This window comes from Pristis pectinata, chromosome 8 (genome assembly GCF_009764475.1).
Source record: "Pristis pectinata isolate sPriPec2 chromosome 8, sPriPec2.1.pri, whole genome shotgun sequence".
NCBI classification, from domain to species: domain Eukaryota; kingdom Metazoa; phylum Chordata; class Chondrichthyes; order Rhinopristiformes; family Pristidae; genus Pristis; species Pristis pectinata.
The window spans coordinates 4,950,275-4,968,453 of NC_067412.1; the positions used below are offsets into that span (position 1 = coordinate 4,950,275).

General features: G+C 43.0%; 1 protein-coding gene across 1 annotated transcript; it reads left to right on the top strand.

Moving 5' to 3' along the window:
* The first annotated feature begins 270 nt into the window (after positions 1 to 270).
* LOC127573224 (neuronal pentraxin-2-like) lies at positions 271 to 15,476 on the top strand. The gene is made up of 5 exons (XM_052021236.1): positions 271 to 717; positions 8,441 to 8,657; positions 11,011 to 11,255; positions 12,714 to 12,893; positions 15,249 to 15,476. The coding sequence occupies exons 1-5, from the start codon at positions 271 to 273 to the stop codon at positions 15,474 to 15,476; spliced, it is 1,317 nt and encodes a 438-aa protein (XP_051877196.1).
* Positions 15,477 to 18,179: the final 2,703 nt, after the last annotated feature.

The following is an 18,179-nucleotide window of genomic DNA, read 5'->3' on the forward strand; positions in this document are numbered from 1 at the left end:
CTGCGGGGACCTGGGACACTAGAACGCACCTCTTCCCTCCCCTGCTCTTCTGGTGTGGAAATTGACAAGGGGGCGGAGCTTGGAGTGACTGGACCTCACTCATTGCTTGGAGACCAACTGACGTAGAATCCCTCACCACCAATAAATAGGCTCGGCTGAAGGCGCCAAGAGCATTAATCGGCGAGATTCCTCCCGTACTGTCCAGTTCCATCCTCATCCCAACAAACAGGGGGGAATTACTACCCTACTTCCCCCCCCCCCCTCCCCAACATGCTGGCCTTGCTAGCCGCCACCTTTGTCCTGGTCGCCGGCAGAAGCTCCTCAGCCCCCGGCCAAGAAGCGCAGGCGACCCGGTTCGTTTGCACTTCCATCCCGTTGGACGCGGACCCGACCTGCCCAGTGCCGGCGATGCCAATACAGGTGGGCTCGTCCCAGGAGCAAGACCTGCGCGCCACCGTGATGCAGCTCAGGGAGACCATCCTGCAACAGAAGGAGACCCTCAGCAACCAGAAGGAGACCATCAAGGAACTGACCGGCAAGCTGAGCCGCTGTGAGAGCTCCCAAATGGAAGCCAAGAATAAAGGAAGCCGAAGGAAACTGTTTGACAGGACGCACGGCAAGGACACGATGGGCGATCTCCCCAGAGATCACAGCAAAGTGGTCGATCACCTGGGCAGGACCATACAGACTCTGAAAGACAGACTCGGCAGTCTGGAGGTAAGTTCTAGGTGGAAGGTGAGACCGCTCGGCCCACACTTGCAGTCCGTGCCTTACTTTGGGGGCATAACCTTGAGTGGAGGGAGACCAGTGATGTTTAGGAGCAGCTGCGGGCAGGAGATTGATGGGGGCGGGGGGGGGGGGGGTGTCAGATTTTGCTCTGGGTATCCCACACTAGGATGACACATCTAGCGACCCCAACAAAGAGGCTGTCCGTTACCCCGGCCTCTCCCGATCCCTTGTACTGGATCGACCCCAGCAACTGAATTGCCCCACGTACTGACCACTCCCGGGAATAGACCAACTCTGAGAAATCTGATATATAGGAAACACTCAAGAGACCAGGAATCATCTGTGGGGAGAGATAGTTAGCTGCCCTGTTGTAAGAAATCTGGGAGTATTTTTATTTCAGATTCCTAGCATCCGGAATTGAGGGCGAATTGATGGAGACATTTAAGATTGAGGACCATACAAGGTGTATACTGTAGGAAACTCTTTCTCCCCTTGCAGAGGATCTAAAAGTAGAGGGCATGGGTTTAAGGTGAGCGGCAAGAGGTTTAGTGGGGATCTGAGTAGGAATTATTTTACCAGAGGAGTTGGAACCAGGAATGCGCTGCCCGAGGGGTGATGGAGGTGGAGACTTTCACATTTTCAGAACCATCTAGCCGAGGCATAGAAAGCTACGTTCCAGTGCTGGCACATGGGACTAATATAGCTGGGTATTTGATGGTCTGTCTGGATCTAGCGGGTCGGAGGGCACCATCTCCGAGCGGAGTTATTGAATTGTCCCTGGTGCTGACAGTCACTGGTCGGAGCTTTCCTTGGTCCTGAAACCTCAGAACGCTTCTGGGGGTTGAGACGAGTCATACAGCACGGAAACAGGCCATTCGGCCCAACCGGTCCATGCCGACCAAGGTGCCCAGCTATGCTAGTCCTCTCTCCCCCCCCCCCCCCCCCCCCCCCCACCCCACCCCCCCCCCCCCCCCCCCCCCCCCCCGTTTGGCCCATATCCCTCAAAGCCTTTCCTATCCATGTGCCTGTCCAAGTGCCTTCTAAACGTTGTTAATGTACCTGCCTCAACCGCTTCCTCTGGCAGCTCATTCCATATACTGACCACCTTCTGGGTGAAGAAGATGCCCCTCACGTTCCTGTTAGAAATGGGATGTAGAGTTTGGGGGTGGGAGGGATAGCATTGGGTCCCACCCCAGCCCTTTATCACACTGAACAGTAACCAGCTTTGCCACAGATTGCAGTTATGTTTGGGGATACATTTGAGGTCATTATATAATGAAATCTATAATGCAATGCTTCAAGTACACAGTGAACATAAAGGAGCAGAATGTTCAGCCAGTCAGAGAGGATCTATTAGCTAGCACCAATATCTTAGGAAAGAACATCGGGTAAGATGAATACTTCTGCCTTAGGCTATCTCGGGGGCGTGGCTGATGTTTTAATGACAGTGATGGAAATAGGCAGTAATGATATGGCCAAAGCTGTATCATCAGCCTTCAAGATTGGACTGAACTTATTTGCACTAATTAGTTTTGCATCTCTATTGATGCAGTGCTCAGTACTCACTCCGATCAGTGATGGTGATTTAACCACAGTTATCTGCATTAATAGAAACATACATCCAGGAGACAACACAAATCAGCAGATTTCCCCGGGCAACTTCTTTGAAGACTGTTTCAAGTTAGACCTTCCTCCCTGTTCATTCTTCTTCATCCTGTGAATTCTCTCTTCTTTAAATATTTATTCAATTTCCTTTTGAAAGTTACAACTGAACCTGCTTCCATGGCCCTTTCAGGTGGCAAATTCCAGTCACCTTTTTCCTTGATGCTGTTGGTTTAACATTTGCAGAAATGAAAGAACCCGACCTATTTACCATGCAGTGAGTACTCCAGCACATCACCAAGAGACACGGATCTGGTACGCTACAGCTAGTTTGTAATTAACTCACTATCAATGGTAGAAGCATGTGCAATATTGCAAATCTACTCTTGCCAGTTGGTTCATTGCAATAGTTGCATGAAATTGACAGGCTTGGTTTGAAGAGAAGTGTGTTGAATGAAAAATTTCTCTATTAATAATTGAGGCTGAGTCAGTTATTTGAATGTGGATCGATTTAAGAGAACTGGGTGTTATGGATCAAAGATTATTTGTATTCAACCAGGAAATACTTGGGAATTTCATGAATTGAATTGTTATCTGGTTTGTTAAAATGATTCTTATCTAAATTAACCAAATATTGAAATGAGTGCTCTCTTTTTAACTTGGAATCTTGTGCAAAGGGTTTATTTAATATGAACATTTTATTTTATCGATTATTGTCATTTGATCTTTTACTTGTGGTTATAACTTGGAAAGAGTATTGATGCTGACTGCATAGGGATCCTGTTGGTAAGTTCTGTTGGTGCTAAGTTATTCCAGTCTAATGAGTGTGTTTTCATTAAACTTAATTTATGGTTCATGCAGTGCAAAGCTCTGTAACAAATCCTAACAGTATCCAATCAAGTCAATACTAAAATATTCAGATGGACAAAATGAAGTATGAGTTTTTACATCATAACTTATTTATTTAACTTTATTTGCTAGTACTTTTTATTTGTAAAGCTCCTTGTCCCTTAAAAAAACAGTATGGCACATTATGGCACAATGCAGGTTGCAAATAAAGGGGTCCAAACTATTTAATTCGTCATATTATGCCTTTTTCCCCAGAATTAGCCAATTTGAGTGCCACCTGCTCTAACAAGAAACTTTTGTGTACATAATTGAATTCTAGAATAATATTTCATCCATTCAACTTCATCAGCATGACTTGTTATGAGAAATTAGAAGTGGGTGAATGTAATCAAGATCAAATGTTAGACATTTGGTCTACAGATCATATCAGATTTATTTCTTGGTTAGAAATAGAAAACCATTATTAAAGGAGACAATGCAGTTCCTAATCTACTGTATTTCAGGTTTAAGTCAATAAATTATATGCTGAATTGTGGAACCTCACATTGTTTTTGAGGTTAGAATAAGGGAGAACCAATGGATTTAGCATATTCAGACTCCCAGAAGATCTTTTGATAGGGTGCCACAGGAGGGTACTAAAAATAATCGGAGCACCTGGAGATTGAGGGTGATATACTGGCAGAATCAGATTTATTATCACTGACTTAAATAACATTAAATTTGTTGTTTTGAGGCAGCAGTACAGTGCAAAGACATAAAATTACTCTAAATTACAAAAACAAATAGTGCAAAAGAGGAATAACGAGGTAGTGTTCATGGATTCATGGACCGTTTAGAAATCTGATGGTGGAGGGGAAGAAGCTGTTTCTGAATCATTGAGTGTGGGCCTTCAGGCTCCTGTACCTCCTGCTCCCCAATGGTCATAATGAGAAGAGGCATGTCCCGGATAGTGAGTCCTTAGTGATGGATACCAACTTCTTGAGGCACTGTTCTGGAAGATATCCTCAGTGGTGGGGAGGGTTGTGTCTGTGATGGAGCTGGCTGTGTCTACAACAGGACTGAAGATTGGGGGGGGGGGGAAAGTCAGCTTCAGGTTGGGAGGTTGTGACTGGAGCATGCTACATGGATCAGTGCTGGGACCATAGTAAGCAATTTATGTCAATGATTTGGATGAGTGTAACATACCCAAGTTTGTATCATTTGAACACTTACTTCACACTTGAGTTGTGAAGAGGATACAAAGGCTAAATGAATGAGCATGGACATGACAGATGGAATATAATGTGGGGAAGTGTTATCCACTGAAGCGGAAAAAGTAGAAAAGTGGAGTACATTTTAAATTGAGAGAGATTGAAAGGGACTTGGGTGTCCTTGTACACAAATCATTGAAAGGTTACATGTAGGGAAGCAAATAATTAGAACATAGAACACTACAGCACAGTACAGGCCCTTCGGCCCACAATGTTGTGCCGACATTTTATCCTGCTCTAAGATCTATCTAACCCTTCCCTCCCACATAGCCCTCCATTTCTCTATCATTCATGTGTCTATCTAAGAGTCTCTTAAATGTCCCTAATGTATCTGCCCCCACAGCCCCTGCTGGCAGTGCGAGGATCACCAGATTGATTCTTGGAATGAGGGGGCTTATCCCATGTGGAGAGACTAAATGTGGGTCAAACGCCTCTGGAGTTTAGAAGATTAGAAGTGATCTCATTGAAATGTATAGAAGTTTAATGGGATTAGTAGGGCAGATGCATGGATGATATTTCCTGGCATGGATGACTCCCTTCTCTGCTATCTGAAACTGAGGTTAATGGTCTTGGAAAAGTGGCTGGCCATTCAGGACTGAGACAAGATGAAATTTCTTTACCCAGAAGGTAGTGAATCCCAACAGTAAAGAACTGCTGGAAGAGCTCAGTGGGTCAAGCAGCATCTGTGGAGACAAGGGGATGGTTTGATGTTTCGGGTTGAGACCCTGCATCAGGATTTCTCTATCCAAGACACTCAATCACTGAGTATATTCAAGACAGGGATAAGAACAAAAGAAATAGTGATAGGAGTAGCCCACTTGGCCCTTCATGCCAATTATTGAGACCTCTATCATCGGGACCAATTACCTCTGTCATTTATCGAGATCCTGGCTGTTCTATTACCTCAATACCTTACATCCTGCACTATCCCTAAACCCCTTGATTCCCTTAATATATTGAAATCTATCAATCCTTGTTTTGAATCAACTTGGTGACTGATGCTCCACGGCATTCTTAGAGGGAGAATTCCGAACGGGGTGATAGGATAGATATAAAGGGAATCAAGAAATGTGGGGCTTGTGCAGGGAAGTGGCACTGAGGTAAAAGACCATCCATGGTGGGACAGACATGGAGGATTGAGTGGCCTTTTCCAGCTTCTGTTTTTTATGTTCTTGTGCATTTTAGACATGAAAGAACAATTCTGATCTTTATTTTATTCAGTATGGACACATTAAATGATATAACCAAGAAAATTTACACATTTTTCAGTGTGCTAAAACTATGCCTGCTTGGTATAAATCAGATGTATCTGTGATTTCTTAAACAGAACTAATATTTTCTTCATTTCATTGAACTTGAATGATCTCTCGAGTTGTAATTTCAATCCAGCTATCAAATCACATAATTAATTTTTCCCTTTTATAATATGGTTATGACTTGTTGCATTATGTGCCAGCCATACAATGTTTATGTGGTACTAAATAATGCAATGTTTTGTTCTATTTAAGTGTAAAATTGGATCGGAATTAGAATGGAGTGTACGATGGTAATAAAATGACTATGAAAATATGAGCACAATCAAATGAAAAATTATTTTCATGATTTTTAGCTTTAACATTAAATAAAATTGTATATTACTTGTACCACCAGACTTAAGGACAGCTCCTACCCCACTGTGATAAGACTATTGAACGGTTCCCTTATACGATGGGATGGACTCTGACCTCACAATCTACCTTGTTGTGACCTTGCACCTTATTGCACTGCACTTTCTCTGTAGCTGTGACACTTTACTCTGTACTGTTATTGTTTTTACCTGTACTACCTCAATGCACTCTGTACTAACTTAATGTAACGGCACTGTGTAATGAATTGACCTGTACGATTGGTTTGTAAGACAAGTTTTTCACTGTACCTCAGTACAAGTGACAATAATAAACCAATACCAATAAATTCATACAACCTGCTCTCAAGTTTAAATGAGAATAGATTGATTTAATCTACCCTAATAGTCTGCTTGGTCCATACTTAATCCCCCACTTTCTTCAAAGTATTTATAAAAGAGTGATTAATTACATTAGGGGCACTTTTGTACACTGACCAATTCTGTGATTAAACAAGTATTTTGTACAGAAAGCCAAAAGGCATTGAATAATTTGATTTTGTCAGATTGAGCTTTCTAACTATATTTTAATCTAATAAAGGGATGTATGACATAATCACTCATCTATTGACAGTTATGGTTCAGTTCAGCAGTCTCTTGGCTGAGTTAGAAAGTTTGTAGGGCAAGTCTACCATCCAGATACAGGAGCATGAAAATAAGAAAACTCCGGTGCAGGACTGAGGGAACACTGCACTATTATATCTTCTGTCTTTTGGATAAGGCAATAAATCTTCACCTGCTGTCTAAGGTGGATGTAGAAAAAATTGCATGCTGCTAGTTTGAAGAGAACTATCTGAAAAAATCCTGGCCAATGTTTATCTCAATGTTTGTCAGAGTTTGTTGCAGATTGGCTGTTGGATTTTCAACATTACAACAATGCCTACATTGCAAAATGTACTTAATTGGCAATACAGTGCTTTAAGGCCATTCTAAAAGGTGGTATAGAAATGTAAATCTTTCTTTACTTTGCACCATGGATTTCAAATTGCATTATTTGATGTTGGCTCCTGCTTTCATATGGTTAACATGGAAGCAATCATCATAAGTCCAGTTTGTAATTTAAATACTGCAGATAGTAGAAATCCGAAATTAAAACAAAATGCTGCAAATACTTCAGCTGTGGAGAGTCAGGCTGAAGAACTCATTCTTATGAAAGGTCATTGACCTGAAAGGTTAACTCTGTTTCTCTTCCCACAGATAGAACCATACAGGCCCTTCGGCCCACCATGTTGTGCCGCCCTTCAAACCACACCTAGGACTATCTAACCCCTTCCTCCCACATATCCCTCAATCTTAAATTCCTCCATATGCTTATCTAACAATCTCTTGAACTTGTCCAATGTACCTGCCTCCACCACCGCCCCAGGCAGCGCATTCCATGCCCCAACCACTCTCTGGGTGAAAAACCTCCCTCTGACATCTCCCTTGAACTTCACCCATTACCTTAAGGCCATGTACTCTTGAGTATTTTCAGCATTTTCTATTTTTTAAGGTTGGTTAACCCACCTGATGCTCTTGGAAGAGTACATCTCTGTAACGTCACCGTCAAGTTTCTGAAGAGGGCTGAATGTTCTGTGGTCCCAGCTTAATATGTCCATATCAAAATATCTTTCCCCTTTCTTCCCCTCCCATCCCATAGTTTACTTTAAGATGAATTCCTACAGAGAGAATGATGTGCCTGCTAACTATTTATGATCTATTGCACGATACTGTTCTAAAATATGGAACACTGACCTGGGAGTTTAGAAGAACAAAAAATATTCCATGTCCACGTTCCTTGATGTGAAGTGGTGCAGAGAAAACTGGTATCAGGCGATAGCAATAACAGGGATGAGGGTGAGGAGAGTGGAATACTGGAGTTACTAATGGAATATCTGAGCTCCAACAACAACATCCCAAAGGGACCCATCACCATGAGGGAAAAAATAGAACAGTGTTATTATGGAACTAGGCTGTTAATCGGTGAAAGACACTCCTAGCCTGTTCTAACAAATGCAAGATGCACCCATCGATCAGTGATTACTGTGTATTATTGCATGGATAACTGCCTGCAAAATGTGTGCAACTGCGAACACATTCTGGCTACCTAGAGGAACACAGTGGTGCTTTCAGAATATTTGTTTCTCTCAAATTATTAGATTGCAGTGGTAAAAATAACCTTTCGTAAGCCAACAGAGCAATTTGATGACTTCATTGACTGTCTCAGGGTAGTGACTTCAGTTCAACAATCAATGAACAATAATGAAGGTGCAAAACATTAGGTTAGTTCATAATCCCATGCTTCAGATCTTATTGACCATGCTTCAGTTCCTTGATATTTAAGTTCTGTGTTTTTGTTTTGCAACAGCAACAGACACGTCCCGATCTCTCCAACCAGGCTTTCCCTAGTGACCTCCGTGAACAGCTTCAGAGGAAGCTTGGGGATTTGGAGAATCAGCTCCTGAACAAAGTCTCTGAACTTGAAGACGAGAAGTACCTGCTTCTGAATGAGACAGCAGCACACCGTTACAAGACAGAATCTGTCCTGAACGCCTTGCACGAAAGAATTACGGAATTGGAGAAAGGTATTAAGTGGACGAACCTGTTGGAAATTTCCAGTGCTGATCACTGACTCTTGGTTGTTTTACCATAAAGCTTGCGCAGATTAGGTGGATTGAGAATAAGATTTTTAATAACAAGGTTAAAGGGGAGATTTTTTAATATTTGAAAACTATTGGTTGAAATTAAAATTTAAAAATCCCCAGGCAAAATGTAATGCCTAAAATGCAGTACCACAAAGCCACACATCAGAAGCAGGAACATTAAGCCTGGTCTCCCCAGTTAATGAGATTGTGTCTGGTCTGTGACTATATAGCCTATTGCTTCCTTTTATTCCCTAATACCTTTTGGTTAACAGAAATCCCATTCATCTCAGATTTAAAATTAATAATTGAATTTCATTTGCAGAAGAGAGTCCCAAACTTCATTTTTATTTCACACAAAAAAAAACTGTTTTTATTTGGTGGGAGCCTGGAATGTGCTGCCAGGGGTGGTGGTAGAGGTCGATGGTATAGGAACGTTTAAGAGACTCTTAGGCATGTGAATATGCAGAGAAGGGCAGGGTATGGTCAATGTGCGGGGAAGAAGGATTTGATTAATTAGGAGTCACTGGTTTAATTAGTTCAGCACAACCTTGTGGGCCAAAGGGCCTATGGTATTCTGTGTTCTCTCACCTTCTCGGATAATGAACTGCCATTGATTTGAGACTTTATCACAAAATTATGACATGACCTATATAATCTTCAAATGCGCACACACATATACATTTGACTGGAATATTGTCAGTCTGATTTGGGTTGGTAATAAATTCAGAATCTGGTGATGCCCACATCCTAATTAATAAATAATACAGTTGGAGCTCTGTATGGTAGTTAGGGGCAATGGTGCTATTCTGCAATATAATGTGTTTAAACTCTGCCATGAAGGAGAGCTGGATTGTCAAAGGTATGGTCTTCACTGAGGTGTTGAACTGGCAATCTCTCCACCCTACAGGGTGTACACAAAGGCTCCTTTACAAGGGGTAATTTAGTGGCCAATTAACCTAACAATGAGCACGTTGTTGGGATGTTGGAGGAAGTTGGAGCATCTGGAGGATCCTCTCTGTCACAGGGAGGACGTGCAAACTCCACACAGACAGCACTGGAGGTCAGGATCACTGGAGCCACCACGCTGCCCAGACTTTAGTCTGACATTCTTTCAGGCAAAAACATAACCAAAGGTTCTGGGGATCAAGAAATGTGAAGTAGAGCAGAAAGCATTTCCCAGCGCCTGCTTAATATTTATCCTGCTGTTAACCTCACTGAAACATGATCTGGTGCTATTGTGGGAACTTGCTATGCAAGCATTTCATAATTACTACAGTGAGTATGAAACGTGCCATAAGAACTTCCTTGCTCTACATGGCAAGATGTCCAATATAATGCTTAAATCTAATCACCCAAGGCTTAAATTGATGAGAAATCCCAATAGCCTAATTACATTTAATTTCTGTGTGTTCTCTGACCTGATCTTCATATTCTTTACAATATAGGAGGCCAGTCAGCCCATCAAGTCTATCTAGCTCAAAGAGCAATCCTATCCTCCCATTTATTTCCCTGTAGCCTACTCTCTCGCACATGCCCATCAAATTCCCCCGATTCTCCTTCCACCTATCCACACTAGGGGTAACTTATAATCGCCAATTAACTCAGTAGCAGGCTTTGGGATGTGGGAAGAAGATGTAATACCTGGAGGGAACCCCCACGGTCACAGGGAGGACGTGCAAGCTCCACACAGACAGCACTAGAGATCAGGATTGAACCTGGGTCTGAAGCTGTGAGGCAGTACACTTTGATGTATATACTTGGCCAATAAAATTGTTTTTGATGGGGAGGCATTGGCACAATGGTATCATCACTAGATTAATAATCTGGATACCCAGGGCAAAGTCACTGGGACCTGGGTTCAAATCCCATCACAGCAAATGGTAATAAATTTGAATTCTGGAATCAAAGTCTAATGATGACCACGAAAACCATCGATTGTTGTAGAGACCCATCTGGTTCACTAACAGAAACCTGCCATCCTTACCCGTTCTGGCCCACACATCCAGTCCCACAGCAATGTGGTCGACTCTGAACAACCCTCTGAAACGGTCCAGCAAGCCATTCATAGAACAGTACAGCACAGGTACAGGCCCTTTGGCCCAAGATGTCTGTGCCAAACACAAACAGTTGTAATTAACAAATGGCAATCAATACATGAAGACATCGATCAAGTATCTTGTGCGACTGAAGATATTTTGCATATAATTGTCCTGAATATTGCTTTTCAAAAAAAAAATCCACACAAAGCATCTGATGTGTAAAAAGTTCTTTGTTTATTGTTTGTTCCCTACAGAGAGCAGTGGGTTTAAGTCACCTGATGATTTCAAGGTATCGCTACCTTTGCAGACTAATTACCTGTACGCTAAGATTAAGAAGAGCCTGCCTGAGATGTACGCCTTCACCGTCTGCATGTGGATTCGATCCAGGCTATCCCCCAGTATTGGAACACCCTTCTCTTACGCTGTGACTGGACAGTCAAACGAAATTGTGCTTATTGATTGGGGAAAGAATTCGATAGAATTGCTTATTAATGACAAGGTGTGTATCACTTCTCAGCCATGCATCTGGTTCACAGCAACTGCTGACCCTATTGTTATTGATTGCTTGGTAGTTGAGGAACATGGGGGCCAGATCTTTGGGAAATGTCAGAGGTTGTTGTACCGGTGTGGGAAGGTATGCCTTTGTAGGCGATTCACTGGCTTTGCTCATCTTGAGATGAAGAATGATCACTTGGGAAAGGCAGCTGAGGTGGTTATTCTTATCAACAGTCACCACTTGCAGGGGTGATGGTCTCAAAGAAACATCCCGATTGGAGGTTTCTCTGGCAGTTAGCCTCCTTGACCCTAAGTTCTGGAACTCCCTGACTCTGCGCTCTCTCCATTTCAATCATACTCCATAAAACTTGTCTCTTTGACAATGCTTCAGTGAGCTAAAGCAATACTTCCTGTTGTGACTCTGTGCCAGACTCGGCCATGAGCCATGTCTGGGTGCTCTACCATGTTAAAAGTACTTCATTAATGCAAGCTGTTGACAGTACAAGGCTGTGAAAAGCATCAGCCATTCAGCAATGGAGAGGGGAAGGACAGCAGGGACTCATCCTGCCCTAACATGAAGCAGCATCCATGGGATAGTAATTGGAAAATTAACCTGATGGGAAGCCCCAGCCTCTTGCTTGCCTAGGCCATTGTTAAAATGGTTCCTGGGTCTGGCTGGTCATTGGGCCCTGATTCCTTTATTTAAAGAAACATTTCCCACCCACCACATCTTGGGGCAGATGATTGCCTGCAATTTAACGTAGTAGATGACAGGGTTGGACTTGACCACCTTCCACCTTCCCCATATCCAATTTTCACTGGGTGGGCGACAATTCAAGTTCAGGTCTGGGTGAACCAGATGGAACTTTACCCGTGTATGAAACACAACATGATCTGAATTGATGAGGGTTGTAGCTACACTTGTTATTTTCCCCAAACTAACTTAAAAATGTGGAATTCCAATAACGTTTTTATTTTTATATGACATGGAAAGAGGCCATTAGGCCCATCGAGACCCAATGCTGGCTCCCAGAGCAATCATATTTGCTGATTTATTTCCCTATGCGCTCTCACACCTATCAACTCCAACCCGAATTCTCCCACCAGGCACCTACACAAGGGGTAATTTAGTGGCCAATTAACCTAACAATGAGCACATTGTTGGGATGTTGGAGGAAATTGGAGCACCTGGAGGAAACCCTCACAGTCACGGGGAGGACGTGCAAACTGCACACAGACAGCACTGGAGGTCAGGATTACTGGAGCCACCACACAGCCCAGACTTTAGTCTGACATTCTTTCAGGCAAAAACATAACCAAAGGTTCTGGGGATCAAAAAAATGAGCTGCTGGTGGAACTCAGTGAGTCAGGTGGTGTCTGTGGAGACAAAGGGGATAGTCAATGTTTCAGGCAGGTAAGGGGACAGGAACCACTGACGTTATCCAATGTATTGCACCAACAGGTAACCCAACTGCCCATCGATATCAATGATGGCATGTGGCATCACATCTGCATAACGTGGACCACGAGAGATGGCATGTGGGAGGCTTATCAAGATGGCCAGTTGCGTGGCACAGGGGAGAACCTAGCTCCTTGGCATCCAATCAAAGCGGGCGGTGTCCTCATCCTAGGCCAGGAGCAGGTAAGCGTCCCAACAACAACCACCCATTCATCCAACCAACCACCTACACCTATGATGGAGAGAATTTTATATTGTCATGAGAAGGGAAGTCTGTCAGTGTGGAGATTCTTTTCTCTTGAATATTGAGGGAAAAGGAGAAATTCTACCCAAGAAATCACCTTGATTATTTTTTTTAATGAAGATATTACATCTAAGCTAGATGGCTTAACACTTGGAGATTGCTTACTTGGACATTTGGGAGAACTTTTCCAAAAGGTTCCACATAAAAGGCTACCAATGCATCTGGCACAGAGTATATGAATTAAGTAGTGAGTTTAAAAACTGCACATTCATGGATTATTTTCAGGTGGAATTAGTGTTGAGCAGAATGCTAGAGGAATTGGTGCTAAAATTGCAGCTGTTTCTAATTTACATTAATGCATTGAATATTGAAGGTAATTTAGGGTTGGGCCCATCTGAGAACAGTGTTGCTGAGAAAGCCAGCATTCATTGTTTAAGAGCAACTAGGGACAAAGTGGATTGCTGGGCCGTTTCGGAAGGCCAACCATATTGGTGGGTCTGGAGTGAGGTAGGCCAGACTGGGTGAGGATGGAAGATTTCTTCTCCTGAAGAGGAAATGATTAAGTAATTTGGTCTTAATGTTGTTGTTTGCTTTCCAAAGACATGCTGGTTGCGAAGTTAATTGTCTTGGGTAAATTACCCCTTTAGAAGTTGGCTGGGAGGAGAATTGGAGGGAGTTGATGGGTGTATAAGAAGGAATGGGTAATACAGAAATGAATGGGGTTGCTCTGAGAGCTGGCATAGACTTGATGGTCCAAACGGCCTCATTCAATGTCATAAGAAAACATGAGAAATGAGTATTGCATGCTCAAAAATTCTTCATCAGACCGTGGAAAAAGTTCAGCCTATAGAGGTTGGAAGGAAAGTGTGAATTTTTGTCGAGATGCATAGAATATTAAACAGGGTTTTAACATGTCTTCAATTATTTAAGCCTAAGCCAAAATAAGATCTCAAGGAATAATGTGTAAATAACATTTCTACAAGGCAAAATAAAAAGGATTTCAGCAGCTGGAGGGAAATTCCTAGTCGGAATCGAATGGGAGAGACAGGTACAGGGAAATTTTGAAGATGTTGCTGTTGTGAACTTAGAGTAGTGAACTTTAACAGGCCTTAACAACAAGGGTATCAACAGTACATAAGAAATGGGAGCAGGAGTTGGCTAATTAGTCCCTTGAGTCTGCTGTGCCATTAGATAAGATAATGACCAATCTTATGCCTTCCACTTTGTTCCTGATCTCTCTATCCCTCTGTTCTCGGTGTACCAAAATCTATTAATGCCTTTCCTGAATTTGCTCAAGATCCATTGCCTCATGGAGTCAAGTATTCCAAAGATTTACAGCTCTCGGCATAAAAACCTCATCTCAGTTCTAAATGGCTGACCTCCCACCTCACTTCTCCTGAGATCATGCCCCCTAGTTCTAAACTCTTTCCTGAGAAAGCAGCCTACCTATTCCTCTAGGAATCTTGAATGCCTCCAGGAGATCTCCTAAAATTCTTCTAAGCTTCAGTGAGCATGGATCGATCTTACTCAAAGATGGTCAAATGGATCTGATGGAGTCATACATCATGGAAACGGGCCTCTTGGCCCAACTGGTCCATGCCATCCAAGATTCCCATCTAAGCTAGTCCCAATTGCCTGTGTATGGCCGATTATCCCTCGAAACCTTTCCTATTAATGTATCTGTCCAAGTGCCTTTCTAAATGTTAATGTACCTGCCTCAACCATTTCCTCCGGCAGCTCGTTCCATATACTGACCACTCTCTGGGTGAAGAAGTTTCCTGTTGAATCTCTCCCCTCTCACCTTAAAGCCATGCCCTCAACTTCTTGATTTCCCAGTCCTGGGGAAAAATGCTGTGCGCATTCACCCTATCTATGCCCCTCATAATTTAATACACCTCTAGGATCATATCATAAGATGATAGATCTATTTCAAAGTCTGAAACAACCCAAGCGTTTAAGTTGCTCTGGTTGAACTATGAGTTCACTCTGCTATTCTTGCATTATCAGAGGAACTAAAGCATAAGGCAGTGATGAGAGTAACTTAATTCCATACTGGTAATGTAGTAATATCACCAAAAATGCCAATTTTTACCAACTTGTATTGATTATGTCGACTACATTTTTATCACGCATACACCATACCCACTCAGAGTTGCTTTCACCTCGGGATTAGGGTCTCCCAATGTAGACAGAGGTGGTAAATCAAGTCCCAAGTTCACTTCACTGAGGGCTAAGATGTCGTTTGGTTTGGAGAAGCTCCAGCAATCTGTATGTCTATTTGCTCTTTACTCCAGGATGCAGTTGGCGGGAGGTTCGATGCAACGCAAGCGTTTGTCGGCGAACTGAGTCACTTCAACATCTGGGACCGCATTCTCGCCTCTGAGGTTATCCGGAGCATAGCCAACTGTTCTGCCAACTTGGCCGGCAATATCATTCCCTGGATTGACAACAACGTGGACGCATTTGGTGGAGCGACCAAGTTGCCATTGGAGACCTGCCAGGAACGTTTGGTTAGTTCCTGATTGCCATTGGGATTCACATAAGTGCCCCCTTTTTGTTTTGTACAGATAACTTTCTGTGATCAACTTTCTGTGACTTGGTTAAAAGTGTACCTGTTTCCCAGCCCCATCTCCACATCTTGGGAGGGAGCATTGATTGTGATATTTTGTGTCTTAAAATCTCAGTAACTCTGCCAGTTGTGTTCCAGTAGATTGCACTCTTTGCTTTGAGTCAGAAGGTCCCGGGTACAAGGCCCACACCAGAGACCTGGACACACTGTCCAGCCTGATACTGCACCATACCACTGAGAGGGTGCTGCACTGTCAGGTGGGTCATCCTGAGATCTTTTCTGCTCCCTCAAGTGGATTAATAATATCCCACGATATTATATTGAAGAGCAGGAGATATCTCCTTGGTGACCTGGTTACTATTTAATCCTCCACCAGCAATCATTAAAAGTACATCTGCCAGTTAGTGCACTGCTGTTTGAGATCTTGCTGTGTACAATCTCACCCATGTTACTTCAAAAAGTCCTGAAGAAGGGTCCTGACCCGAAACATTGACCACCTGCTTTTCTCCACGGATACTGCCTGGCCTGCTGAGTTCCTCCAGAATCATCGTGTTTTTCATCTTTTACCTCAAAGTAATTCATTAATTATATAAATTCCCTGGGATCATTCACAGCTGTGAAAGGCATTACAGAAATGGGAATTTTTTTTTTGCTAATGCAAAGTCTGACTGAGCAGCTATCATCTTGTTCAGCAGGTGTTGACTGACCTGTGACGTACTGCCTCCTTGCCACAGTATCTATCCAGCACTTGCCCTTCCCCATCACAGGCATTCATCTCTGGAAATGTTTTGCAGACACTACCTTCCAGTGTAGATCCTGTATGACAAATAAAATAATAGCACCCTTTCATAATTGTTTTTTTGTTTGATATTTTAGGACAGAGGAGGTTTATTATTTTGTTTCAAGGTTGTATTGCTGTCGTTTCCTGAATATATCTGTTGGAACACAGGAAAGAAAACCAATCTTTTTTTCTCACTGAAATGACAATTTAGATGTCTCTTTTCATAAGCTTCATTGAAAGCAGTTCTAACTGATCTACAGAGAGCCAGACTTAAATGTTTTATTCTGTTTAAATGGCCTTACTAAGTGATTTGTGCTAAAGATGCTTTGCCTCGGGTTGGGATAAAATAAACTTTAACAAACTTCAAAAGGTCAACTCTGACGTGTTCTTCAGAAGTGGCTTTCCTCTGCTTCTGTGCCACAGTTCACAAAAAAAAGTCTTGAAACTGAGTTCCGAGGACGTTTTCATTTCCATTTAGGCTTTCTTCCCTTCCATCCTCCCTAGATCCATTGTTAGGGACAAAGAACCATCCCCTTTTCCAAAATGTGTTGGCTATCTGACCAGGAAAGGCATCGTGTAACCACCTGATTCTGTGATCACTGGCACAATCTTGATCCCTTTTCCCCTTCACCCAGCCACGTTGAGGCCAACCTTGACACTCCTGGCCGACGTTCCTGGGAACACCTCCGAGGAGCTGAACCCAAGACCTTGCAGACCGCAGACTTTAGTCAGCATGTACGGATCTCCTGTGTGCATCAGTTGGAGTCTGCAGCCAGCCAGGATCCTTGAATCTGAGTACAATTATGCAGCCACAAGCAGAAGTCCCCAGACACCTTTGATTTTTGTTATAAATGACCAAAAACTCGAGGTCGAGCCCAGGGATCTCCTCAGCAATCAATGGCTGCTATGCCATCAGCGAATGTAGCCTACCCTCAGGAAGTGACTTTAATTGCAGAGCCCATTCCTGAGGCTGAGAGCCAAAATAGAAAGGAATGGAAGGAGGCAAACAAAGAGGTACATATAGGGTCACAGAGTGTTCTGATTGGAAGGCCATAGGTATCAGATGCCAGAAACAAGACTGAAAGTTAAAGGTCTTAAAAGCCTCCATTTAAAGGTTGCCCCTGTTGATAATTGAAAGCAATTGGAATAAAATCGGTTAAAAATGCAACGAGCCTGATTCATGCATGTATCCATGTGAAAGCCGACCAGTCCTTGGAATTGCAAACAATCTGCTGGAGGAACTCAGCAGGTTGAGCAGCATCTGTGGGAGGAAAGGAATTGTCGACATTTCGGGTCGATGTTTCAGGACCCGAAAATGTCGACAATTCCTTTCCTTCCACAGATGCTGCCTGACCCACTGAGTTCCTCCAGCAGATTGTTTCTTGCTCCGGATTCCAGCATCTGTAGTCCCTTGTCTCCAGTTCTTGGTGTTAATGTCCATGCCCCTTCTAACTAGCTGAGACATGAGACATTTTCTGACCACAGGCAGTTAGGATGGTACCAACCATCTGCTGATTTACTCCAGGGTGGGAGCATAAAACAGACAGTGGAGAAATTGTCAGCTCTGGCCTGAGAGGTGACGTAAAGTCCCTCTACCAGAGCCAGTTTTATTGCAGTAGATTTGTCTAACCAAGTCTTGGGGAATATCATAGGTTAAACTTGGCCTCGGAATGTACTTTAATAGGGAAGTGTTAGGATGAAGTTGTTTTACAGAACATGGAACAGTACAGCACAATACAGGCCCTTTGGCCCACAGTGTTGTGCTGACCTTTAAACCTCGCCTAAGACTATCTAACCCCTTCCTCCCACATATCCCTCTATTTTAAATTCCTCCATATGCTTATTTAGTAATCTCTTGAATTTGACCAACGTACC